Genomic DNA, 27,901 nt, shown 5'->3' on the forward strand with positions numbered 1-27,901 from the left:
TTGCAACATATATAATACTGATCATATTCAATTAGACAAAGCTCGCAAAACTCACAGCAGTATCCAAAATTAGATGTGGTTCCACAACTGGACAACACCTACTGATCAAACCTGAGTGTGTTAAGAATTACACTTAAAACCAATTTAACATTAGTCAGACCAGCAATGTAGTTTACTTACATTTTCTACAATATTAATACATCATATGCAGGTTTCTGTCTTCTGCAAGCAGAAATAATTTGTGCAGACACATTTTTTTTCCCAACAGTCAACTGTTCCATGGCAACATTAAAATCTATCAGAGTCAATTTGACCATTTTAATTTAAATTTAAGCAGAATCTGAGGAGAATATGCGGTTCCTGATACATTCTCCATTGCAATAAGTCAAACAATCAGAGGCCAGTTGCAAATCAATTAGTACCCTTTTCTCATGCAGTGTTACCATTATTGTTCCCATTGAAAATTGGTATTCTTGCAACCGTTCTGATAGATGCAAGACAAAAGGTTTCAACAGCATGCCTCCTTTCTTCCACAATACTGACCAAATTGTGCAATAAAAGCAAAGGCAACAGGTGAGCTCAAAATTTCCCTAATGTGCGAAGAATTAAAGATTAAACACAAGAGGCAAAATGAAAGATGAAAGTCAAAGCACAAGAGCTACGTTAACCATTTGGTGCTAGCACAAGTATCAGTTTCTCACAATTTCTGCTGAGCCAACTCATTGCCACCACACCCATTCCATATGTTAATTAAATGCTTGCACTCCTACAAAAAAGAGTGATGCTTAAATAAAATCTGTAAAATCATTCTTGATGTGGAATGTTTTGCCAGTTTTCTCCAGGGGTTTTTACTTTAATCATGCTTAATCTCCATAAGCAGTTTATGATTTATTTTATTTTACAAGTTGAAGCAAACAACCAATGATGAATAGAATAGAAAATGACAGAATAGGTTCGATAGAATAAAATAGTTTGGATAGAATAGAATAGATTGAATAGAATAACCTTTATTGTCACATACACTATAAAGTTTGTAATGTCACCTCTTAGGTGCAGAGTTCCTAGATACAGAGTACCTTTAAGTGTTGTTACAGAGTAAAAAGATATAGGTTAGCATGGTACAGAGTTTAAAAAGTCCAGAATGGTAATAAAAAGTGACCATAAAGTACTTAAGTTTAAATCCCTCTCCAACATGAATCCGTGCCTGCTGGTAATGATACCTTTCATTATTTTGCATGTGTCGCTTCTGTTTTTCTGCAAAAAGTAAAAAGAAGTGTAATGTATTATACAAATTCACTTGTCTGAAATAAAATGTTTTGATAATTTGATCCCTTGAATTTTATCTGCGTTTTTCTTTGCAAGTTAAAGGAACTTTCAATTCCTTACAGAATGACGGTAACAGCTTTGACTCTTAATGCTTGTTGATGCTTCAAATGGATACTTGGAAATTCTGCAAGTTACGTGCACTCACAATGTACTGATGTGATTGAAAGCTCCTCTGAACCATTGTGTTCTTAAAAATCCAATTGTAACACAATATTGAAATATTCAGGTGAAGTTTATAATGAGATAAGCAAAAAAAAAAGCAAAGGTAAACTTGTCATAGCCCTACAGAATATAGTAGTGCTCTCTCTTCAGAGATAGTAGTGGCTTAACTTGAGCATCAGCACACCTCAGGCGAGGGGAAACACTGAGAATTAGACTCCTTCTTGGTAACCTCAACAAGTACAGGAATTGAATCAACACTGCTGGCATTGCTACTAGCCATCCAGCCAACTGAGCTCACCAAATCCCAACAGGCAAACAAAGAGGGTAGATTTAATCTTGTTATTGTGGAATATGCATCATTTTTAATTTGGGCAATAGATTTTTCAATTACTGAAAAAAAGTGACAATTTTCAGATGAAGGTTGACAATGCATTTTATAACCACTTCATTGCGAGAGGACCAGCCTGTGAACCAATTAAAACCAACTACTTTAATAGAAAATGTGACTGGGATGTGTGACAAAGGGTTGAAAGGCTTTGATGGAAACCCTATTACTTCAGATTCTGCAAACTTCACAATTAATTACAAGTGGAAGTGCATATAAAACAATTAATCATTGAATTTCCCATGAGAATTGGCAGGACATATTGACTTAAACAATATGTAGATTATTCCATCTGCTATGGTCATTTAGAACTAAGACCAATTGCGATTCTGTGGTCAGGGAGGGACAGGGACCAAACTAACTTGAATGTAGAGATAATTAAATTTTTAAAGTCATCATTGTATTTCTAATGTATCTTTAAACAGAACCCCAAATGTTAAGTTAGGAAGCAAGAGGCTCAGTTGACATAGGTCATATCTTTGAAGGTGTGGAAATGGGAAAAATAAAATGTTTACACAAAATCATGGGAAAGGAAGTGAATGCAAAATTTAATAAACGTGTGTTATATAGACAATGTTTTGTTGATAATCAAAATATGTTTTCCCTTCTTTGACGTGTATTATGTAATAGGCAGGCAGCACTGTGGTAAATTACGATGTACCAGAAAGCCTCCAGCATCAGAGGGTTAGTGTCCTTAACGCTTGATGTCCGGTCTATAAGCCTGAATTCAGACTGCAACTATTGTATAATCGTATCATCCACTTCACATGAATGCCAAAATGCACCCATAACTGCGAAAAGTTTTTAAAATGTATTAATATAACATCTAAATTATAAATTGAAGCTCAGGAGCTTATGGGTCCCATGAATAATTCATGCCAATGCATGGAGGAGGGTAAAGTAAAAGATTATTATTTCTCAGATGCAAGAAAAATGAAGGATCATATAAATACTTTTCAAAAGATGTATCTTATTTTCGGCAAAAAGCACACTAAGGTAATTGTGCTTTATTTTAGCAGAAGCTGGGTCATTGTGAAAGTAGCTATTTGTTTCATGTTTATTTGTTTGCATGCACGTTAATGTAATAACAATTTTGTTTAAGACTACATAAACTTTATTTCAATTCAAACTTACAACAGTATGCAGGAATGACTAGCAGTAAGATTACAGCCACAGTTCAACAAACCTTTACCTCTTTGGCCCGTGTGTCCCGGTTTTCGTGGCTTTGTTGGTGATGGTAACTTCTGATAAGGACGGAAACTTTTTTGTAGTATCTGTGCAAAATACCGACTTAATTTTTTTTTATAGTGTGCATTTCTTCCACACGGTGGCGTTGGTCATCAGTGTGATCGTTTTGAAGTGGAGTTTTAATTAAATGTTTTACTGATTTTAAAATCTTAGAACTCCTTGGTCAGCGTTACTTTGTTTTGAAAACATGCAATTGTATTTAATGGAATCACATTATATGAGTTGCTTTGTTTTATCACATGTTTGTGCTCCATGAATTACAACTGCACTACATCACCAGTCAGTGCAGGAGTCTGCAAAATAATCCATCGTTTACATCTTAATTAGCTTATCCTTTTGTTAAATTCTAAAACATTTCGTCCAAGCGCCAACAATTTTTTTGGCAGAAAACAATCTTCACGAGTTGCGTGTAACCTCCTGAAAACGTAAGAAACTTTGGAAAGCTAAATACAAAGACATAAATTCATTCAATCCAGGGAGAGTTTAGATGCTGACTGGGAGCAATCGAAATGAAAAGATAATCACGTCGGAGCAAGCAGCAGGCAGCTTCATTAGGTTCTCATTTGTCTGCCGTTCTGTTGTCAGATATGTTGCATCTCTTACATTTCATTGACTTGTGTAACGTTCGTCAAGAGGGACAGTTTTCAGCCAGATCAGTTAGTGCAATCTGAAAACCAGACTGTTTGCAAAACCTTCCTATGGTGGAAGTTACTTTGGCTCGGGAGTGGACTTGTTTTGCTAACAAAAAAATGTGAACTCAACCAAATAGTCTTATTTTTAAAAATGTCCGAGGCTAACTCCAATGGTTAAAGTTTGGCTTAATCGATCTAAAAATGATGTTCACGTCCCTTACAAACGAGAAAAAAAATGTTGTTAACGTCTGCAGGACCTTGATGGCCATCTTTATGCATCTATTCTTCGGTCTGTTAACTAACTAAAGCCAAGGTGATTTGGTCATTATTGACCAATATCATTTTTATACGGTGTCTGACCCGCTTCTAAAAGCGGCTGGTGAATGTTTGGTTCATACAGGCAGGACAGCCGAATGGCCTCCTCCTGTGCAGCGCACACTCAATAGCTATGCGACTGGTCAGGCGCTGTAGGCAAAACAAAACTTCCGAAAGAAGTTGACCCTGACATATCTACAAACTGTGAGGTAGATATTTTCTTGCTGCCAATGTTTATTTATAATTATCGAAATCGTTTGATTCTCTGCAAGTTTCCGCAATGCAACAATTGGATGAGTCATCTGACCGTTAACTGTTGGTGAAATTTGTTGCATTCGGTGCGGTCGGTAACTGCTGATTGCCGGAACCTCCATGCAATGCGGTCGAGTTTAGGTCCGACATTGTATATATGTGTGTGTGTGTGTGTTTAGATTAAACCCAACCGACTGTATTGGCAGCTGCCGACCTTTTCTTCTAAACGTTTTAATCCTATTAATTAAAGCGTCCTCCTGATTGGGTAGACGGCATGTCCCAACAGGCGACTCTCTGCAATAACCTGAAAGTGGGATAGAAAGTGAGTCACATCCCTCCCAGTGCTCGGGCGCACACTGGAGAAGGAGTCGAGGAGCTGTCTCTCTCTCTCTCACACACACACACACACAGCTCAGTGCACTTTTTTTTCTCATTTCAAAACGTCACCGATTTAAAATTGAAGAAAGGCGAAGAGGGGTAATCCTTTTTGATTCAAGTGACTGATTCTAAAAAAATGAACGTTGCGGAAGGAGATCTATTTCACAGCACAGCAAACATCTCTGTCAAAGGGAGGGACGAGTTAAATTCCATTGTCAATGACACATATATTGATGTGCCCCAGCGCTACGGCCAATCTACATTTAGCTACAGTGGCACTAGCCGAGGTGCTGAAATCCGGGAGAGCTGGTCTGGACAAAGCTGTACTTCATACTCAATCAGTCAGGATCCAAAAACGACAGAAAGCAGCGAAGACCAGACAGGAGACGAGGAGGACAGTGACGGCCGGTCTGCCGGGAGCACAAGGAATCCCAACAGTGACAACGAGGGTAAACTAAAAAGTTCAATTGGCAAGAAGGACAAAGAGCCGCGTTCGCTGAGACTGAGTATCAATGCAAGGGAGAGGAGAAGGATGCACGACTTAAACGATGCACTGGACGGTCTTAGATCTGTGATTCCTTATGCCCATAGCCCATCAGTCAGAAAACTGTCCAAAATCGCCACATTGCTTCTGGCGAAAAACTACATCTTGATGCAGGCTCAAGCTTTGGATGAAATGAGGCGGCTGGTAGCTTATTTGAACCAGGGCCAGGCACTGACAGGACCCATTCCATCTGCAGCTGCATTGACCAACACTCTGAGCTCCTTCGGACAGTCTGCTGTTTACCCATTTACAGGCACTTCCATTGCTGCTTGTCCGGACAAGTGCGCTGTATATACAGGAACACCGTCCAGTCTTTGCAAACATTGTAACGATAAGCCTTAAGCAACATGTCAATCCATTCATCCATCTATCCATCCATTCTGTTGTGAATTGAGACATTTTGTTTTGCTCCTTTTTGTCTATGTACAAACAAGCCAGTTTGCTGCTCATCTACTTTGGCCTCCAAGTAGTATTCGTTTCCACGCCACTCGCCAATTTTCGCTAACCTACCTATTATGACCCTAACTTGTTTGTAGAAGAGATCAATTGATATGCATAGATAGATGGATAAATGGCTCATAAAAGACTTAAGTTCTGGAGTTTTATTTTCAGTTGTCTTTTTTTCTTATGTATGACTGCACTCGTTCGGCGCGTTCAACAATTGTTATCTATGCAACATCTCCGTACCAAGATCTGAAGATTCAAGGCTCTTGTTCCCCATTAAGTCTGACCACACATTATTACGAAGAATTCCATTCGAGAATACAAGGCATTTATATTTATGTTCCAATTAAATAAAAAAGCTCTTTTAGCAAGTTAACATTTTACTCATATTCGATATGGATGGAATCCATTCACGGTCCCGTTGTGATGATTGTGCGAAGTTAGATTTTTAGGGAGAATGTATACTAAATTTAATTAATTGTCACTGACCCAAGCACTAAACAGGAAATGCATAGGTGAGACAGTATTTGATCTGCTGTTCTTCACTAATGTATTGAAAAGTCTAAGGAAGTAGATTTCCAAAGTCACGTGAACATGTTCTACTTAATTATCGATTGCTTTTTTCGTGTATACGTATTTAACCGAATAAAGTTAACAGCGAACATTAATGCTGGGGTTTCCTTACTTTCCGGACTGACCTGCTTAAGATGAATAATCTCCTTCTATCAATCATACTTCTTGTGACTTGTTGTAACGACTTTCTCCACACTATCCCTTATTATTAAACACAGCCAATTCAATGGTAGGTATCAAATGTATTGCTGTATAAAATACAACCTGCTGAATAGGCTTGCTCGAAAAACGGGCGATGTAACTTGAAGTTTCAATAATGATTGACCTGAATTTTAATATGTAATGCATTTTAATTCATTGGAAATTTTAAGTATGCAATTTATAAGCAATGTGTTTAAATTGATGTGTTTATAATAAATATTTCACGAAATAGTTAAGCATAATTGAGCAGAATGTGTTGAGAATGTGTTGCATAATCCACCATAATTACAAAAGTAATTACTGATAATTTGTTGCATAAACTTGCATGCAAATTGAAGTGATTTTTCTGCACTCGTGTTTTGGAAGTATTTGCTTTTCCTTTGACTTGATGTACTTTGACTTTTTTTTAATGGTCAGACTAAGCGGTTTGGGGGTATTTATAATTGAATAACATTAACGATGCCGACTTATTTAAAAGGGAAAATATAATGAGGCAACGCTATTCGAATAAGAACTGTATCAATATATAAAATATAATTAATGCCCCTCTTACATGGCCTTTATTCAAATGTTTCTACTTGTTATTAAGTGAAACTGAACCCAAACGGAAAAAAAAACTCTATTAAGTTAATGCTTCGGCCTTTTGTATTTAGACAGTACTGTTACGAATATTAATTCTGTATGTCATTGTATATATTTCAAATTTGGCTAACAGTAACGTAAATTGCAGTTTTTGTGAAACGCTTATGTGATGGTTAAAATAATGCAAAAGTAAAGTGTTAATTATATGATGAGACTTATGATTTGTCACAAGTAAAGGCCTTCGTAAGGTACACTCGGGCCATCCCTCAGTACATTCGACAGGCGTGATGGGCACTTAGTATCCTCCACATTGGAGGCTATATTTGTGTTGTCTGTGTTGCAGCCTGTAGAGATTGAAGTGGTTTAGAAACCTGAGTGCATTATGTTAATAAAATTACCCTTTTATACCAAAAGACCTAAGCCACAAAAATGAAATTGACACAGATATTTATTCCTGCACATTAGTTGTAGGAAGGAAATTTTATCAGTTTCATACTTTTTTTTAAAAAATGCAAATTGTCCCAAAGTATTGTAGATATTTATATTGCATGCTGGACAGTGCTAGAGTATGCCACTTGTGTTGCTGCATTCCAGAACTCATGTAGTTTACCTTTGAATTCACTCTAATCAAGTTCCAGCTTTCAAACATACTAATGTTATTCACATTAGCAGTGAAAAAGCTTTAGTAATATTGCTGTAATATAGCAATATAGCTTCTTCCTGTGACTACTTTGTAAAATGTGCCCAATACTTCATACTGGCACTCCATTTAATTTTTAAATAGAGTGTATTGGCATCTGGGAGAAAACGCTGGCCATCAGTTTTGTGATTTCATTATGTTGAGCTATTTGGACTAAAGTAATACTCCAAAGGTTGGAAAATGTTGTTTCTGTATGTACACATGCATTCTGAAACTCTAGTGCATTTCCTGACACTTGTACTGTGATAGTTTTACATTAAATGAATACCTACAAGCTTTAATACACTAGCTGAAGTGTCCACATTTTCGGAAATATGATCTGCAAGGATATTGGAAAACCAGCAGGGAAATGGTTTTCTCAAAAGAACAGAAAATTGGGAATTTTAGTTCAAAGGTGACCCTAAGCAAGTTTGTGCATAGCATTGTATGTGTGAAAAGTATAACTTGTTTTGAAATCAAAAAAGGATAAAATGCCACTTAATATAAATACCACACGTAGTAATTTAAAATGTGCTGACAATAAGATCTAAAGACAACCTTATTGAAAATGTGGTAATGAAAAATAACTGCAATGGAATTATTCGATTCATATTAAAGAACTTTAAAACATTAATTTCCAAAATTAAACACATCTATTGGAGCCGTAGCTCAGCCATTAAATAACACAGTCACCAAACACAGTCAATATTGTGTGCCTAAAAATCAATCATGTAAATAAGTACTAATAACAATGCTGAGCTTCCAGAAACAGATACAATTTCAATATGTGTCCTTTTAATAAAAGGCAAACTAATTTACACCAATAAATAACAGTGGAAGAGACTTTTACACTGGCCACCCAGCAGAAGTGCTACAATAGAGGAACTAATATAATGTTGATGGACATTACCTCATTCTCATTCCACTCCTAATTTGCTTTGTGCTTTGAACTTTGTTGTTGGAGCATCTACCTGAATCAGAGAACAGCCCTATTCATCAATGAGAATCATGTTCTATACTCTACACATGTAGGTCCCTCATATAAATCTGATGCATACTTAGTGGAGTATGTACCATAGATGTTCTACTCAGTAAAACTTAGTGGTACAGTGGTGATCAGAAAAGGTAAATGCTGTTTCTTTTTATTTGTGGAGCCAGGAGCAAGAATGCTGAATAAGACTTGCTCACAACCCCTCCTATGATCAGCTACAGTATATACTCACTTGCTGATGTGCATTGTAAACTACTTTGCATCAATATATAAAGATAACAAAATAAGTCGACTTAAAATCATTAACCAATAATGCATTTAGCAGGTGTTAACCAATCTAAGTAGCTTCTGATAAAATGAAACCTACTGCTGAATTTATTGTAAGAAGCCTGGCTTGAATTAATTTTTACGATTATATCTAATTTGGTCATTTTTAAAATTGTGCTTAACAAGGTTATTTTGAACTATCAGTGTTAGCATCAAGTTCTCTCTCGTCTGATGGAGATGCACAAAGATTGTTCTGTGAATGGCTCAGGATGAAATTCAGCCCAACCTTAAAAGATAACTTACCACTGTACTTGCATTATATTTTTCCATTTTCTGTTCCAGCTATTTTACAGCCTCACTGTCTGATATTGTCAAACTTGTGTTGAATTTGTCGGGGGTACGGGAGGCATTGGTTTGTAGTGTGACTCTCTACCCACTAGAAGCTAAACTGATGCTACCTAATCTTAATGTATGTAGGTCTCTGGGAGGATTATTTGGTTGGAAGGCTGCAAACAGATATATATGACATAGCTGTTTAAAAGACCTGTTTTAATTTGGATGTTACTGCTGATAACCATGATTTGTGCTGACCAAAGTGTAAAGTCAGAGAACCCCAGTAAAAATTTGGAGGATTATCACATCCTTTCTCCTGGTGACTCCAAGAAGGAGGTGAAGTGGTATAGCACTTAGTATTTTGTGATTCAATCCTCAGATCACTTTTGGAAGGAATGTTGCAATGAATCAGTGAAATGTTAGAAAAGGGTCGCAGAAAGTGGTATGTTTCAAAAATCCTCTTCAAACCTTCAAACCTAATGAACAATAAGCGATGATATACTTAGAACTAACGTTCAAAATCTTCTGCAACAATTACTTTACTCTCAGTTAATTGCAGCTAAAGAAAGATACTAATTAAAGTGCAAGACATCAAAATGTAATGCAGCCTCTTTAATGAGAGCTAGCAGGCAGGTTAAGTGCAAATAATCTATTTAATGATTCTTCAGATGTCTATACCTAGCGCAAGCTTCAATTTCTCAGTCAAGATGACATCTTGTGCTGAATGGACCTTTCCAGTTTATGCCTCCATCTTGGCTTCCTTGCAGACTGTTTACTACCTCTAAGGTTGATGGGAAACATAATTGATGACAGGGACAACTAATCTCACCAATGTGGGCTACATCAGAAGTTTCTGGTGTTAAAAATGGCATAGTGCTGTCTGCATAAACTCCAGTAATTGTTGTTTCATATATGAATAAATTATAAGAGAAGTGAAAGAACTATTTGATAGTGGATTTAGAGAAAGCAAATGTAATTTGGGTTAACCTTGAATATTTCATTAAGTAGTCCAACTATTTTCTAACAGTATTTTGTGGATTTGGTGTAGAAGATCAAGAGAATCATAACTTGCTTTAGCTGAAGTTCTTGGGAAATGCCAGCTGTTATTGTCACTCAAAGTTATTAACTTCCCATTTAAAGAATTACAGTTATTCTGATGTCTAAGTTAACTCTTTGACTGCAAGAAATTTAATTTCATAGAACCATAAAATCCCTACAGGATTTAGCCCATCAATTCTACAATGACCCTCTGAAGATTATCCCACGCAGACCCACCCCATGATCCTATCCCTGTAACTCTGCATTTACCGTGGCTAACTCACCTAACCTACACATCCCTGTTTAGCATTGCCAATCCACCTAACCTACACATCTTTGGACATGATATATGATTGCATGCTGTTTATTCCACCATTGTATTACATCTTGTATAATCCTTTCAACCAGACTGAATCCTGTCACTTCATTTTAAAAACATTAATAATTTCTGTTCTCAGCCTGCATTAGGCAAGGTAAATTGTCCTAATTATTGAGACCTAACCTGGTGACTAAGAGACTTAAGACTTGTGGCTCTCCTCTGTACTTTCACCCAAGCCTAAATCCTTCACTACATACAGGAACAGCACATTTCCATACATTAATCCTCCACAGTATAATCTAAAGCTTAAGGGTATTACAGATAATGTCAAGGCATCACAGAGATATCAGACATTAATCAGGTTGAAAGACAAATAATTATCCAAACTGACTGATTTTTTTTAGTTAAAAAGGTTAAAAATTGTTTTGAAAACAAATTAATAACTTGAGGACTGAAGAAGAACCTGCTCTTCTTTCAAAGTGTGCCATGCAATATTTTTGGTCAGTCTGAGAGGAGAGGCAGGGCCTCAGTTTAACATCTTATTCAAACAACATCACCTCTGATAGTGCATAATTCCCTGAGTACCTGAAGAGTCAGCCTTGATTCTCTTATATTATTCCCATCCTGGCATGTCATCCAGAGGCAAGCATGCTACCAACCACACTCATCAGCTTAGAAAGAGAGTCCAACAGGCAAAGTGATCCAATGTAGCTCATCAAGAAAGCAGCATATGATGTTGGAATTGGCTAAGATAATGTTGCAACAGTGCATTGCTTAAAAATAAAGTAGGAACTTCACTAATATTACAGTGCTTCCATATTTCTTTGGCTTTTTTAGGTCGCAAAAAAAATTCCAAAGATTTTGTTTGTCCAAGTCATTTAAGTTAAATATATAAATATGGTAAAACAGAAACTGAACATATGAATCACATCCTGGACAGCTGGAAGAAATGAATATATCAAAATCATTGATGTAAATTAAACAGGATACATATATTGGTTAATTAAAACATTAAGTAGGTCAGAAAAAGGATGTTTTCACTGACTGACGCCAAAATAAAGTTCAATGATTCTCAATATAAATCAGATATAATGTGAAACTGTCACTTCCTGTAACATTAAGATTGAAAATAAGATTAGTGAAATTCAGCTGCAGAAAACCATCTCCAACTGTGTAGTGAATGGTCCACTGAATGGAATGGAATTCTTAACCATCAGGAATGACAACCAGCAAATCATTGTCAATAGAGAAAATCTACATAGATTTGAATTCTCAGAAAAGCTGGAGTAAAGAATACCTTTGAGTTACTTTCATTATGAGCCCCTTTATTCTGCCTTTTATGTCTTTCTTTCTTTCTTAGTTTCAGTTCTTTTCAACTGATGCCCATTCATTTTAGATTTTTCTGTATTTGACTTTTTCCCGTTCCTATTATAGTGGGATGCACTTTGGAAATTTTAAGAGTGCTGTTTTAAAACAGCAATTTCTCTGTGACTCATTACTACACACTTGAAATAAAACATAATTTGAATCCAATATAACACAATAACCATATTAAGAAAAAGAAACACCAACAGACTCGCGTTATTGTGAAACTTACCAACTGCGAACAAGTTCAAAAAGGCCTGGGAGTATTGGCATGTGTGAAAAATTTAGATTACCAGATGAGATAAATCCAATTGCCAATTCATCACATCAAATTGTACTTAAGTGCACCCTTTATGACTAATTAAAACTATAATAAGGGGTTAGCTATAAATTGGAGTTCAAAGTTTTATTTGTTACATCTCTATCCTCATATTCATAATGTCTGAGAGAATTCCATCTTTATTTCCATCTTTATTTCCAAAGATTAATTATAGATGGAATGCTATGATAAAGCTGAACTGCAAAATTTTGCAAATCTAAGATGCTTTACTTAATATTTGACAAGTTATTTATCATGATAATTTATCTGAGATAAAATATTTCAGCATATCATTCACTGCTACAAACGTTTAACCTTGATAAGTAATATGATTGTTTTTTCCAGTCGAAAGCCAAAGTTTGCTGGGAAACTCATTGTCAGACATCACAGCAATGATGATAGAATTCCAAAGAACTTTGTACAGGATTAACACTCAGGAATAAGCCAGCTACATACACAGACCAGTTTCATTTGAAGACAGTCATACTATTACTCAATCGAGAATGGTAGTTACCAGTGAAACATTCTTCTGCAAAGAGTTCATTCATCACAGGCAGAATAAAATAAGTTACTGCTTTTCAGAATATATCATTCTTTTTAAATCTTAAATTTCATATTGTAATTGTAAGATAACAGAATTATAATTAGTTCTATTCACATAACTGTGAAAGTCCTATTCAGTTTCTGTTGAAATGTGTCTGGAGGAATTGTGGTCATGCTCATCAACCAGCACATTTTACCTGATGCACAGTGCCATATGATTAACTTCACAAGACAGCCCATATTAAAGTTTCAAGGTGGTCTTAACTCTGACCTGATAAGTCATGCTTTTTAATTACTGAGTCATTCTATATTTATTTAAATGATGGCAGAAATGTTAGTGGAATGAATGCAATGGCTTGGATTTTCATGGAGTGGGACTGACTCCAAAGTCCTTTAAAAATTAAAATTGGACTCAAATTCCAGATGCCCTCAATTTTCCCTGATAGTGAAACATAGTGAACTGTACATAGCTGTACATAGTGAACCTGAAACCTACACTCCAGATCTGGCTGATTCCATTGCAATGGTAAGCATCTCCTTATGTCTATCCCCATCCCCCAGTGATATTTGTGGAGTTGAGCCACGTTCTTTATGACTCATGTACACAGCCCCTCAGAGGACCCATGAATCATTGTCTGAATTGGAAATCTTTAGGAAATCAAGATTAAAATGTCTTGCCCAGGCCCCAAAGTTCTCCCTATGCCAGCACAAGCATCCCAGCCACTCGCTATGGTTCTCAAACTTTTCGTGCCAACTCAATGCCATCTTATCTCCATCCATAACACAGTATGCACTATACACATGACCATTGAGTCACTCAATAACAATAGCAAGAATAGAATTGTTGATACCCATCACAAGACTCATTTTAAAAGGAATCTGCTGTTTTATAACCCTACAAAAGTGTTAACTGGATATACCATTAAAGTATCAAAAATAGAGTTTTAACATTTCACGCCTCCAACTGTTGTCCAAATAAACATTGAAACATGGACAAAAGGGATCGCAGAAAGACCAACTTACTATACCAACTTAAACTTGTCAATTAAGTAAAGTCTACAGCTAATCTAAGATGTCAAACAAAACCCCCTGTTGAGCTAATGTTTTAATTAGTGTAAGCTCTCAGCCAAGTATGCATACATAATGTGCCAATGTGAGAACCCTGAGTCTTACAAGCTTTACAAGTCATTCACTGGTAGCTAAGGAAATTCTAGATAATAGATTAAATCTCTACATATAATTTCTATAAATGTTTATGATTGAAAGCATGATTGACACATTTTTGTGACAGGTTAAAATCTACATATATTATATATATATATATATATATAATGTAAAGAAAGAGTGGCAGTAATTTTCTTACTTCAGTTGAAGTCACTCCAAGTCACTTAAAAATCTGCCTTGAACCATGACTCTCAATTAATCTCAGGGAACACAAACTTGTGACACTTTATTTGGAATCCTTTTCACATCATTCTAAACAAGACCATTTTATATCAAAGAAGCAAAAATCAGCATTTCTTATGAAAAGACCTTCAGCATTATGGCTGTCAAAACATATATTTTCTATTTGAGCATATTATTCTTGGTCACCAATTTGGCTGTTTGAATTTCATGGTCCAGAAACCTTTCGTTGCAGATTACCTCCCAAAATTTATAAATCAAGGATATTTCTCTACTATAACTATTATTAGTAACAAAAGCTCCCCACATCTCTCTGCCTACCATTCACTTTTCCTTTGTAAGACATGTTTAAAACCTACCACATTAATCATATTTTGAAACTCACTGTAAAATTTATTAAGACATTCTCTTACTTCAAATGCAATTTGCAAATGTAATTTATTGTTTTTGACCAATCCCAAAAGCTTTTGAAAAAAGAAAGTTTCAGATTTTCACTATTCCTTGGGTGAAGAACTGCTTTCTGACATCACACCTGAATGTCCTAGCTGTAATTTTATAATTATTATCTCCCTTGCTTTCACCAGAGGTAATAAATTTTTTATATCAATCCTATCAAATCCTTTCATCATCTTAAACACTTTAATGGTATTACTCCTTAATCTTCTATACGAAGGAGAATATAGGCTTGTACATGCAACATTTCCTGAAAATGTAAATCTTGTAACTTGATGAATTTGCACTGCTCCTCCTCCAAGATCCACATACTCTTGTTGTGTGCAATACTCTGAACTAAACACAACATGCAATCAAACCAGGGTTTTCTGTAACTGGAATAAATCCCTTTTGTCTCTCAGTTCCCTTGAAATTAAGGCGAACATTGCAGTAGCGTTTTCTGATTATATTTTTTAAACTGTCCATCAGCTTTCCATGCATGATTCTCTAAATCTCCTAGCTCCTGCATTATTGCTCGCTCCCTATAACATTACCTTCTATGGATTCTAGTCCAGTGACAATCACTACACCACAACCCCATTCTTCAAATACAACTTTGCTGAGAGAAATAATGACCTCTGTGTTGAGAACGTTAACTCTTTGTTTCCCAAGGACATGGAAAACAGTAATGCTAATAAGATCAAATAATCATTTTTTTTTATTTGAAGAGCATGAAATAAAGGTTGAGACAGAGATAGACCATAGAAATGATACAGCATTTCTGTGGTCATTCAGTCCATCCTGTCCATACTGACCCGAAAGCATCCAAATGCCCTATCAAATCCCATCTTCCTGTCGACAGTTCACAACCCTGCTTAAGATGCGGAACCAGGTACTTTTTTAAAAAGAGCTTAAAGTCTCTGCATCTATCACCAACTCAGGCAGCAAATTTGAGGCACCCACAACCCTCTGCATAAAAATACTTTCTCTCATGTCCCCTCTAACACTTAGCTTGAATCTGCGACCCTGGTTTTTGAACCCTCAGCTGAGGGAAACAGATTCCACCTGTCTACTCTATGTCTACCGCTCATGATATACCTCAATTGTGTCTCCCCTCAGCCTGCTCTGTTTCAAGGAAAACAAACCCAACTTCTCCAATCTGTCCTCATATATACAATTCTCCAGCCCTGGCAACATTCTAGTAAAACTTCTCCACACGCTGTCCAGAGCAGTTACCTCCTCCCTGTAACGTGGTGACTAGAACTGCACATAGTAATCCAATTGTGCCATTACCAATATCTTATACATGGGGTTAAGATAAAAGCTGAAATAAATTAAAATGCTGACATTCAGCTATATTCCACAAATACATAATTATTCCAGGGATTGATTAATTTCACAACAGTAGTTGTTACTTAGATAATGGTTAGAACTCAATTGCACCTTGTTGAATATGCCTTAAATTTTATGGGGTTCCTAACAGCAGTATGAAAGTGGAAAATGGGAACTTCTCACCAGATGAATGGGTTGCACCGATTGCCAGCTCAGAGTTACTTGGGGTGGGGATAGTTGGAAATGGTGCACTTGTGGCAGTGAATGACAGATCACACTTCAGGATGTTCACATTAATATCCACTTGCAAAACAATCCTGAAGCTGCAGTCAGACTCAGATGTTGACAGTTTAAAAACCCCATACATTCCAGGCCAATATTCATTCATAGCCATTAATTTCTTATTTCTACACCTTTGTTATTATCCACAAATGCACAGTAAGAAAAGAACCACTGTCGTCACAGAATACTATTCGCAGAAACCCAGTTTGAAATATACAGAGCATATAAGTAGAAATGCTTGTACTCTTGATACATTTAAATAAGTTGATGTTGTTATAAAATCTTGCACATGTTCATCCACCCTCCAAAGTCACATAATCCTGGTTCAATACTGCAGTGACAAACCCATTTGGCATGAGATAGCCTCTTCCAGCTGGTTCTCACATTGCCCTGCCAAACTCGGGTTCAGACCTGACTCAGGGCAGGGGTCATACATTGAAGACAGAAATAAGGAAGAATTTATTCTCACAGAAGGGTTTGAGTCAGTGGAATTCTTTAGTACAGAGGGCAGTTGAGGTTGTGTCAATGAGTATATTCAAGACTAAGATGGACAAATTTTTAATCAGGAAAAATAATCAAGGATTATGTGGAAAACGCAGGAAAGTGGAGTTGAGGATTATCAGATCAGCCAAGATCTCATTGAATGGCACAGCAGACTCAATGGGTTGAATGGCCTGCTTCTGTTCCTATGTCATTTGGTCTTACAGTCTTATGGTGTCAAGATTTACATTGCAATTTTTACTTCCCTAAGAATTTTTTTACTACAACAAATCTAGATCTGTATACATTCAAAATCTGTCAGTTAAAGCATGTAAAGGAAAATAACCTGAAATGAAACAGTTAGACTCAGTTTACTTCCCACTTCCCTAATTATTTTCTGTCGTTCTGGGTTCTTCTTTACTCTGGTGGTTTGAGGACTTTCTACTCACTTATTTCAGTCTCTGAGGTTGCCATGACAGATTGTTTTCCTGCTTGGTTTTATTTCCCTTGTGTAAAAGAGCCCAACAATAAGGTTTTTGCAAGTAATTTGCACTAATGAATTCCTTATTAACTTACTACTAGCCGCTGCATGCATACCAGTCCCTATAACATTCAATTGGTGCAGGATCGAACTATCAGGCACTTGAAAATAGAAAATGTCGGTAGCTTACTGATTGTCATTAATTATTCCTAGACAAATTAATTGGGGGCATTGATTGTCTCCCTTGTTGCTGAAAAGAAGTATTTAACCTTCTTTTGGCATAGCTTTTAGTTTATAGCATTATTAAATCTCACTGTAAGAATTTTTTTCTTCTAACTTTAAACTATGTTGTTTTGACCCGTGGCTAGATTTGTGTTTGCATCACATCAGATCTTCAAGTGTGATTCATTGTTATGCTCCACTCACAATTCTCTGCTAAATCAACTGCCAAACCAACTTCTGACAAATGCATCAGATAGGCCTTTATGGTCTCATCTCTTAATTGTTTTCTTTCTTCCGTGCAGAAATAGCATGAGCAGGATTTTGGATTTTCAGTCAGGTCTCAGATATCACAGACAATCCCATACTTTGTGGGAAATGGCCTCACAGCGATAATTTTCCCTGCATTGATCAAATAGTGACTAAACATACATATAATGAAAAACGTTAGGAACAGAATTAAGGCAGGGGCAGCACGGTGGCTCAGTGGTTAGCCCTGCAGCCTCACAGTGCCAGGGACCCAGGTTCAATTCCAGCCTCGGGCGACTGTCTGTGTGGAGTTTGCACGTTTTCCACGTGTCTGTGTGGGTTTCCTCCGGGTGCTCCAGTTTCCTCCCACAGTCCAAAGATGTGCAGGTTAGGTGAATTGGCCATGCTAAATTGCCCATAGTGGTAGATGCATTAGTCAGAGGGAAATGGGTCTGGGTGTGTTACTCTTCGGAGGTTCGGTGTGGACTTGTTGGGTCGAAGGGACTCTTTTCACACTGTAGGAAGTCTAGTCATAATCTCACTTAGCCCTTCAAACCCACTCTGGTCTATTCAGTAAGATCATCGCTGACCTGTTTGTGTTCAGATTCCACGTACCCAACTATCCCCAATTCCTTTGTTTAACAAGAACTGAGCAACCTCAAAGTATTGACTGATTTGCCTCTAGGGTCTTCTGAAATAAAAAGTTCCAAAGTTGCACAACCCTCTGAGAGAAAGAAGGACTTCCCGAAGTTCTGTTCAAAAGGGTGACACATTATATTAAAACAGAATCCTCTCGTTCTGGACTTATCCACAAAAAATAAGCATTTTTTCCACATCAAGACTATTCACGATCTTATAGTCTTCAATTGCATCACCACTTGCTGTTCTGAGCTGTGGTGAAAGCAAGCCCAGCCTGTCCAATGTTCCCTCATAAGACAAACTACTTGTTCCAGGTGTCAATCTAATAAACCTTCTCTGAACCAGTTCCAATACATTTACATCCTTTCTTAAATAAGGAGACCAAAACTGCACACATTAAGGGAAATGCACTCACCAATACCCTTTGCAATTGAAGCATAAATTCTTATTTTTATGTTCTCTTAGAACGCTTAGATCTTTCTGTACATTGGAATTCTTCGATCATTTTTCATTTAAGTAATACTCTGCTTTTTTTATTCTTTCTGCTAAGTTGAACAACTTCATATTTTCCAATATTATGCTTGATCTGCCTGATTTCTGCCCACTTAATTAACTTACATATGTTAATCTGCACCCTTGATATGTAATCTGAACAACACATTTATCTTTGTGGTAGCTGTAAAGTTAGCCACAATGCCTTTAATCTCTTCATCCAAGTCATTAAAACAAATGGTAAACATTTGAGGGTCCAGTACAGATCCCTGTGGGACCTCACTTGCCACACTCTGTCAATCTGAAAAAGTCCCATTTATGCATACTTTGTTTTCAATCAGCCAACTGATCTTCTAACCATGCTGGTGTATTACTCCCTATACCATTTGCTTCTACTTTATGTAATAATCTTTAGTGTGCAACTTTGTCAAATGCTTTCTGGAAGTTAAAGGACAGTATATCAGCAGGCTCCCCCTTATCAAAAGTGCATTCAAAAAACTTCAATAAATTGGTTAACCAAGATTACTTTTTTTCGAAAACCACCCTGACTCTTGCCAGTTACCTTGAGTTTTTCCAAGTACCCAGGTAAAACCTTCTTAAAGATCAAACTAACAACTTTCCCAAGACAAATGTCAATCTAACCTGGACTACAGTTTCCTATTTTCTATCTCCCTCTTCCTTGAATACAGGGGATCCCAGAATCTAACATATTTTGGAAACTTAATACCAGTACATCTATTACTTAATTGACCATCTCTTTTAAGACTCTAGGATGAAGATCATCAGGTCCTGGAAACTTACCAACCCATAGCTCCATCGCTTTTACTCTATACCACTTCCATAGTTATTGGAATTTCACCAAATCTCTCCCTTCCATCTACTTCCAGAGTTGCAGCTATTACTGGGATGTTTTTGAATCCCATGTAGTGAAGGTAGAAGAAAGTATTTGTTTATTACATGAGCCATTTCTTTGTTATCAGCTATTAACTCTCCATTCTCACCTATAGAAGCCCAACACTTGCTTTATTTCTTGCTAAAGGGTGCATTGTCATCGAGACTGAGGCTGGATTCTTGAAGTTGAAAGACCAATAGGAGGCTGAAGAAGCTGCAGCCTGCTATTAGACATGTGAGAGAGAGTGGCCCCCTCCATCTTGAGGTGCCCGCTCAGGAGTTTTAAAAAAATGGTGTACAGAGTGTGAGGAAACCTCAGAGCCTGCTTGAAGGGATGACCCTGGACTACTGAAGGAAGATTTCCTGCAGGCAACTAACCTCATCATGATGCCTCAAGGAGTCTGCAGGCCTGCCTACTTGGCATTGGATAATTGGCCTTTATCTTACCTCAGCTGGATATCTCCCAATTGCTGGAACCCTTCTGCCCCTGATCCCCCTCCAAGTAAAATGGCTTGTGTGCAGGATGCACTGTCAAACTAGCAAACTGGCAAAACTATAACTCATCTGTCCCCATCCTTGTGCACATAGCAGGGAAAAATTCAGTCTCAGGATTTGACTCAGCAGGTCTTTATGTTGAAGGGGAGATCAGGATCTGGTGCTGTGAACTTTAGGAGTAATCTCACATTTTACCACTCTTTTACCACTGACCATCTATTCCTGCATTGGGTGTTAAAATCAAGTTGAAAAACTCACAAAACTATTACTGTATTGCAGGTGACATGCCTGCTCAAAATATTGTAACCATGCCAAGATTTGCTGCATATCATCTGTAATATTTGCTTTAAGAATAGACCCTCTGGCAGAGTTATTTAACTTGTCCCAATAGCAAACAAAATGCAAATGTAGATGAATAAGATCAAAACATCTCACAGCATGTTGACAGTTTACTGCTTCGCTTACTCTCCTAATGAATTGTTCCTAATCTTCTTTGAAAGTCGAATCTTCTTCCCTTCAAAATATAATGAAATAAAGTTTCATTAGATTGAAGAAGAAGTATTAATCACCTCTAAAATAGTCTGGAATTTATTGGAAAACCACCCACTTAAATTTCCTTGGCATTGAGCTGCCACAACAAGAACACACAAGTCAAAGTTTTACCAATTATTTGCCATCTCATCTTGGCATTTCTTCACAAAGGTTTTAGAAAGACTATTCATATCCGGCTGGTGGCAAGTCCGATCGACCTGTCAGATTGTCCCATAGTGGGCAAGGGAATGTGCAGCCCAGTCGGAGGCTATGGGATCTTCCTTTCTTCTTTCATTCTGAATTTTCATTCAGTCTCAAAAGTGTCTGCAGCACTCCCAAAATAGCATCATTAAGTATTAGAATCTATGGCCTGTGATGGTGATGGATCATATGGCACTCATAGAAGGACTTTCTCAGGGATTCCTTGAAATATTTGCACAGGACAGCACAGTTCTATGGTCAGCTCTCAGTACAACACAATCTTGAGCAGATGACTGTCATGACCCACCCTACACAGCTAGTTTTGCAGGAAAATGGCCTTGATGCTGGTGGTATTGTCCATTCCCAGGTCTGTGATATAGATCTTCCAGCAGAGTTTAAGGGTGCTGCAGATGCAGCACTGCAGGAAATGTTCTAGAAGGCATATAAGGAGTGTGATACAGGACACATGACACAACACCACACAAAACGGTGTTGAGGACTACAATTTGGTACACTTTGTGCCCTGGTTGTTCCACACTCATTCGTCGAGTCTCCTGAATGCATTGTTTATTTTTGAAGGTTTGTTGGCCACTATCTTGTCTATAGTGACATCAAATGAAATGATATTCCCCAACAGGTGAATTGCTTGATGGCTCTTTGGTTCATTCCCTCAGTGACAATGCTTGTTGTTCTTCTCACAGTGCAGGCTGATGCAGACTTTCTGGTTTCTTTAGACAGATTTTTAGTTCAAAGAATTTTGCCGCCTCAGAAACAAGTGTTGTTATAAGTTGCAGGGCTGACTAACTGGGGAATGGAGAGTGTTGTCATCAGTAAGAAAAGGTTCACGCATGAATTTTTCCTGTGTCTTTGTTGATTATGAAGACCCCCGCATCTGTGAAGATTTCCATCAGTTTGGAAACATACATTAGCTCTCTCTCAATATCTTCCTCTTCCTGCTGTAGCATCATGCTGTAGTATTTATATATACCTCAGTCTGAACTGACCAACCATTCACCATCATCATGCATCCTCCTGCCCTCTTCTTCCAGCTCCTAAATCACAATGTTTCAGCTAAGGTTTCAGGATAGTTGCTACCTGCTTTAATATCGGTCTTAGGCAAGTTCAACTATTCTATGGAAGAAATTTCACTATTGTCAGACTGGCATGATTTGGTGGGCTGTGGTTAAGGGAAGAGGACCATTCTTGAGATGCCAAGGGGAGAGCAAAGAAGGAAGTATGATCTTGGGATTGGCATTAATTAGTCACTTAAACAACTTAATAGGCAGAAGGATGGGTTATATGTCTGCAGCTTCCACTAACCTCTTGATAACAGCGTAAAGGTTATGGGCAGGTAGGTAGGCAGCAGCAAGGCCATATGTTGCATTTTATGAACTTCAATCCTGATGGGGAAAAATAAAATCCAGTCCACAGTTGGGACCTGAATATTCAAAGTTAATTAACATTTTGAGAGGGCAATATGAAAGGATAAGCAGATTGGGTAACTTTGCTAATCAAGGATGAAATCTGTAGAGTAGTTAGATATAATCTTGTTTCAGAATATCAAAATATAGAATTAATTTGAGTGGGGTTAAAAAATAGGAAAAGAAAGTATTTTCAGTGGTGGAAGTGGTTTACAGGCCTCATGTTAGTCCTTAAACTGCAGTCATATCATGTATGTTCTGCCAAAGGCAGGTCCTTGCCTCTGTATCTGTTTATATTTCATCTAGATCTGGTTCCTTGCCAGTTTGTCAGTGGTGCTTAGCAATTGCCTTCCACTCTCAGGGCAGGGTCAGGAGGCAGAAAGGGAATTGAAGCCATGCAGTTCATTTGATCCTGAAATACAGTATATACCAATCAACTGAGCTGACGGCATTCTATCCACCCTGGCGGTATATCTAAATCAAGAAACAGTGGAGACTTGTAAGAAAGATACTGCAATAATTGTGGGAGAATTTCTTTTCCATACAAATTGAACATATCTGATTAGCAAAGGCAACCTGGATCATAACTTGATAGTGTGTACATAGCAAAGTTTCTCAGAATAATACATTCAGGAATCAACTGGGAGTTAGGCTATATTGAACACGATAATATGTAATGAAACAAGATTAATTAACAGCCTGATTATAAAGGATCTTCCAGTGATCATAGTGTATAGAATTCCATATTCAATTGGATGATGAAAAAGTTTGGTCTGAAGCTGAAGTATTAAAGACAAATGAAGACAATTAAAAGGATATGAAAACCGAGTTGGCTAAAGACTGGGAAAACTGGTTAAAAAAGATGGCAGAGAAACAACAGTAGACATTTAAGGAAATATTCATAATTCTCAACAAAACTAATCAGTGACCAGTTAAGGAAGTCTGAGGATGATATCATATTGAAATAAAAAAGACATACATAATGGCAAAGATTTGGAAGAGCTGGTGTTGGACTGGGGTGGACAAAGTTAAAAATCACATGACACCAGGTTGTAGTCCAACAGGTTTATTTGGAAGTACTAGCTTTTGAAGCACTACTTCTTCATCAGGCGGCAAAGATTATTAGTAGAACAGACAAGTGAGAATAGTTTAGCAAAGAGGAAAGGATGACTAAAAGGCGTTTTTGAAAAAGGCGTTTGATAAGGTAATACATAAAGAGTTACTTCACAAGATAAGAGCTCATCATGTTGGGAGAGATATATTAGAATGAACAGAGAACTGGCTAGTTAACAGCAATCAGAGAATATGAATAATTCGGTCATTTTCAGGTTGGCAAACAAGTGAGGTGCTGCAGGTTCAGTACTGCGGCCTTAACTATTTATGATATTTATCAGTGATGTGGACGAAGGGACTCATCTATCCAAATTTCTTGATGATGCAAAAATATGTAGTAAAGCAAGATCTGAGGAGGTTGCACTGAATTGCCAAGTGATATGGGTAGGTTAAGTGAGTGGGCAAACCATTGGCAGATGATGTATAATTATCCATTTTGGCAGGAAGACTATTCAAAAGCAGAAAATTGGTCCAAATATTCCAACAGCTATAGGAACACGAGAGAACTTATATAGTTTGTAATGATTCACTCACCTTTGGATATCACTTAGCCATTCTAAATCTACAACTCACAAGTCCTAGTGTGATGGACTAGTTTTCACTTATGTCAATAGGTGGGGCTCCAAATTCAAGAAACTTGTCATCATCTTGGAAAAAACTCAGTTCATCCACCACCTTAAACGTTAATGTACAGTTTCAACAGCATGCAGCATGTACAAATGCAATGCAGGAACTTGTCAAGTCTCTATTAACAACACCTCCCAAATCCAAAGCTGTTGCCACCAAGTAGAAGCAGGTGAATAAGAGCACTGCTGAAAGCTGTCTTCGCAGTCACACACAATCCTGAGTTAGAAATGCATCATAATTTTCCTCATCATCATTGAATCAACATTCCAGAACTCCTCACCTCACAGCAGGGAGTGACAATACCTTCACTAGATGAACAATAGTATTTTAGGAAGGTCTCTCATCATTACCACTTTCTCAAGGCCAATGGGCAATGAAAACTGGTTTTATCAGTGAAGTCCATATCCCATGAATGAATAAAAATTTCCATGACACTAGACATGACAATTGCTAAGGGAAGTGGGAAAATATGACAGCAAATGCTATCGGCAGCCTTTGTAGCAGTAACTGCAGCTGAATTGCTAATTTGTGACCATCACAAATCTGCCAATTTAATTTTGCAGTGAGCGACCCGACCTTTAAACAGTTGCCACAGAATTGGGTTTAATGTCTACAGCAGCACTAACGTCATTGCCCCATCAACTGGTCAGAGAACCCATTGAAGATTAACTGACACTGTCTTTAGCACTCAGCTCTGTAAATGAGAGTCCATACTTAATAGTAAGGAAGTTTTTGTTATTTCACTTGCCAGTTAATTAAGTTTCCAATGTTACAAATTCTGCCGTCGGTCCTTCTAAAGATTTAGTTTCTACTTACTCGAATGTGATGCTGCTATGCAGCTTAAGCTAAATACTAAGGTTTGTGCATTGAACTCTGGAAACGTATAGCAAAATTCTATAAGGATGTCAATAGTAATTTTTGTGTTCTGTAGTAAACAAATCTATTCAATTGAAAACACACTCTAGAATAACAAGCTGATTAATTGAAAACCATAGAAAAGAACAAATACTCCATAAACAGTACAAGGGAGGCTTAATTTGGCAGCAGTGCTACACAGAAGGAATGAACAGAAATAAATCTTTAACTGACACAAATTATCCTTCTGGTAAATATTTTTGCTCTTGCTGGTCATTTTTCCAATATTTACTGTAACATTTTTAGACTTGATCTCACTGTGCCATATCCTATTGCTGTCTAACAAGAGTTTCAGGTTGTGCTAGTTTGAATGTCTTCTGCTCCACTTACTGCAGCAAAACTGACTATTGAGCTAAGAATTGTCAGAGAGCCCAGCATTAACTGCCACCATGCAATATCACAGCAGCCAGCAAAATGATTCAGTAATGGCCTTAGGACAAATGGCCCGTCTATGGGCATTTATGTTATAAGATTTCACTGCAACTACTGAGAGCTATTAAACCAATTTCCATGACAATCTCTAATGCTGTATTAATTTTGAAACAATCATATATAGACAGTATTCCTTCATGGAATAAGCTGCTCATTAGTACAATTAATTGTCAACACAATGATTGATGAATTTCATAGTGCTATAAGATTGTGAAAGAATATCATTTCCTGAAGCTCAACTAATAATTACGCACCTGCTGAAAATATACATCCTTTACATCCAAAAGCAGTAATGAGTCATGTTACTTATATGACATAATTGAACATATTTTATCCTACTTGTGCTATATTTTGCATAAATAGGTAAATTCATGAACTCAGTTCCTCCACTGGTTAGCAAATCAGGTCATATATTATAACGTGATCTCTGAATTACACTTACTTCAACTGGGTTTACCTTCAAGGTGTACATTAATATTCATTTCTCTCTTTTTTGTACTTGTGTTTTGAAGACTGCTTTTGTGTCTGTAAAAATGTCATGTCTGTTAGATTAGCATTAAATGCAATGGTTTTATATTAATTGGATGGAATTGTTCTTTTTTATTGTCTATTTAATTTAGGCTAAAATGGAGGAAGGAAGGGGTCTTGCAACCTGTTCTGAATTCTGCCCAACAACATGCTAGGGTGGCTTGGTTGTTAAAGCTTAAAATGGTGGGGATGGGGCATATATTGTTTTCCTGGAAAGAAAATGCAAAATGTTCACACCAGTCAATAGCAACAATATTTGTACTGACAAGGTAGTCATGATTTGGAGGAGCCGGTGTTGGACTGGGTTGGACAAAGTTAAAAATCACACAACACCAGGTTGTAGTCCAACAGTTTATTTGGAAGCACTAGCTTTTGAAGTGCTGTTCCTTCATCACCTGAAGGTAGACCATTACTTTCTAATGCTCATAGAGCAGTGGTAGGAATGTCTGGTTTTAAACTGTCTATTGTTATTAAAACTCTTATGATTCATATCTTTTAGACTAGAATTTTAAGGTTTGGATTGATATATTTTGGATTTATTTTAAAATATAAAGTAATGGCCATATTTGATTGAAAAGCTGATAAACATATCTGAAGTAAGTGCCATTCAAACAGGCCTGGAATAAGAGAAGTTTCATTGTGTAGCAGAAGTGGTGATAAAAGATAATCACTGATATGGTTATAATAGTTACTTTGGATCTATTGGGAGAAGTCAATGTTTCTCAAAAACACAAACAAATCAACCCACACAGAAATGTAATTTGTTAAACCTATCTCATTGCAACATCACTCCTGGCATGTCCCAGATAGAGATTTAAACCAAATGTCTTTGACCTTCAAAATAGGCCTTTAATTATGATACCCATGTGAATAATTCTATCTCTAATAAAAGTAACAACCCTCTTACTAACTAGTTCCATCAAGCAGAGTCAGCTTAGAAGGCTGAGAGAAAGCAAATGTGTCTTTGCTAATAGCATAACAATTGGCATTGAGACATGTTCCTGATCTGAAGTCACAAAGCAGAAATTACAAGCTCAAAATCAAATATCCAAGTTCACAAGAAGTTAAAATGATTAAACTGACTAGTAAGATCAGTTTATGACATCGGCAGTGAAAACCTTGCAGTGAAGGAAAGCTCTGAACAGCTAAATACCAAACTGGAAAACTGAGGAACATTAAAGTGAATTCCTAAGAACTGTGATACACACTGGTTGGACTGAGGATAGGTGAAGGAACCCTTAAGATACCATAATGGCTCGGGTAACTTTTGAGTGAAATTCAAACGGAATGTGAAGTGGTCTATTGAGATTTTTTTGTTAAGAATAAGTGTTAACGTATAATGTTTAGGTAGTAATGCTTTGTCTTTACTTGTACAGTAAATGATTTTGTTTTACATGCAAAATCTTGTGACATATTTTCTTCAATTAATAACTTAGATATGTATGTCTTTTTTAAAGGATAATTATTTCCTTTGAGATTACAGCACTATTTATTTCCAAGATAAAGATAGAGTTGGAGTTCTTTAGGATGGTTACTTTGCATTTCTATCTGATACAAGTTGGTATAATTGAGGTTGCTACAGAGTTGTGATTTGAGGGAGGAAGAGGCCATAAGAAGCCTTACTAAGATTCGGTTGTAGTTTTTAAAAAAATATCCCTGAGCTTCACGGATATCTGCAAGAATCACAGAGAGAAGTAGTCAGTTTTGTTTGTTCACTGTGCAGAACACAGATGCTTGAATTGAAGAGACCAAGCTCAAGAAGCTTCAAATGAGACTGGAAAATTCACCTAGCCTAAGATAACCCTTACAGTTAAAGTCAGTTCTCAGTGATTTGAAGTTAT

General features: G+C 37.0%; 1 protein-coding gene across 1 annotated transcript; it reads left to right on the forward strand.

The window, feature by feature from the left end:
• The first annotated feature begins 4,272 nt into the window (after positions 1 to 4,272).
• On the forward strand, positions 4,273 to 8,017 carry LOC122559913 (class E basic helix-loop-helix protein 23-like). The gene has a single exon (XM_043710019.2). It carries the CDS (start codon positions 4,835 to 4,837, stop codon positions 5,582 to 5,584), a length of 750 nt encoding a protein of 249 aa, XP_043565954.2. The 5' UTR covers positions 4,273 to 4,834; the 3' UTR covers positions 5,585 to 8,017.
• The last annotated feature ends 19,884 nt before the right edge of the window (positions 8,018 to 27,901 follow it).

The sequence above is a fragment of the Chiloscyllium plagiosum genome, unplaced genomic scaffold (assembly GCF_037043375.1).
Source record: "Chiloscyllium plagiosum isolate Xiang-an unplaced genomic scaffold, Cpla_swu_hap1 HiC_scaffold_15, whole genome shotgun sequence".
Taxonomy (NCBI): domain Eukaryota; kingdom Metazoa; phylum Chordata; class Chondrichthyes; order Orectolobiformes; family Hemiscylliidae; genus Chiloscyllium; species Chiloscyllium plagiosum.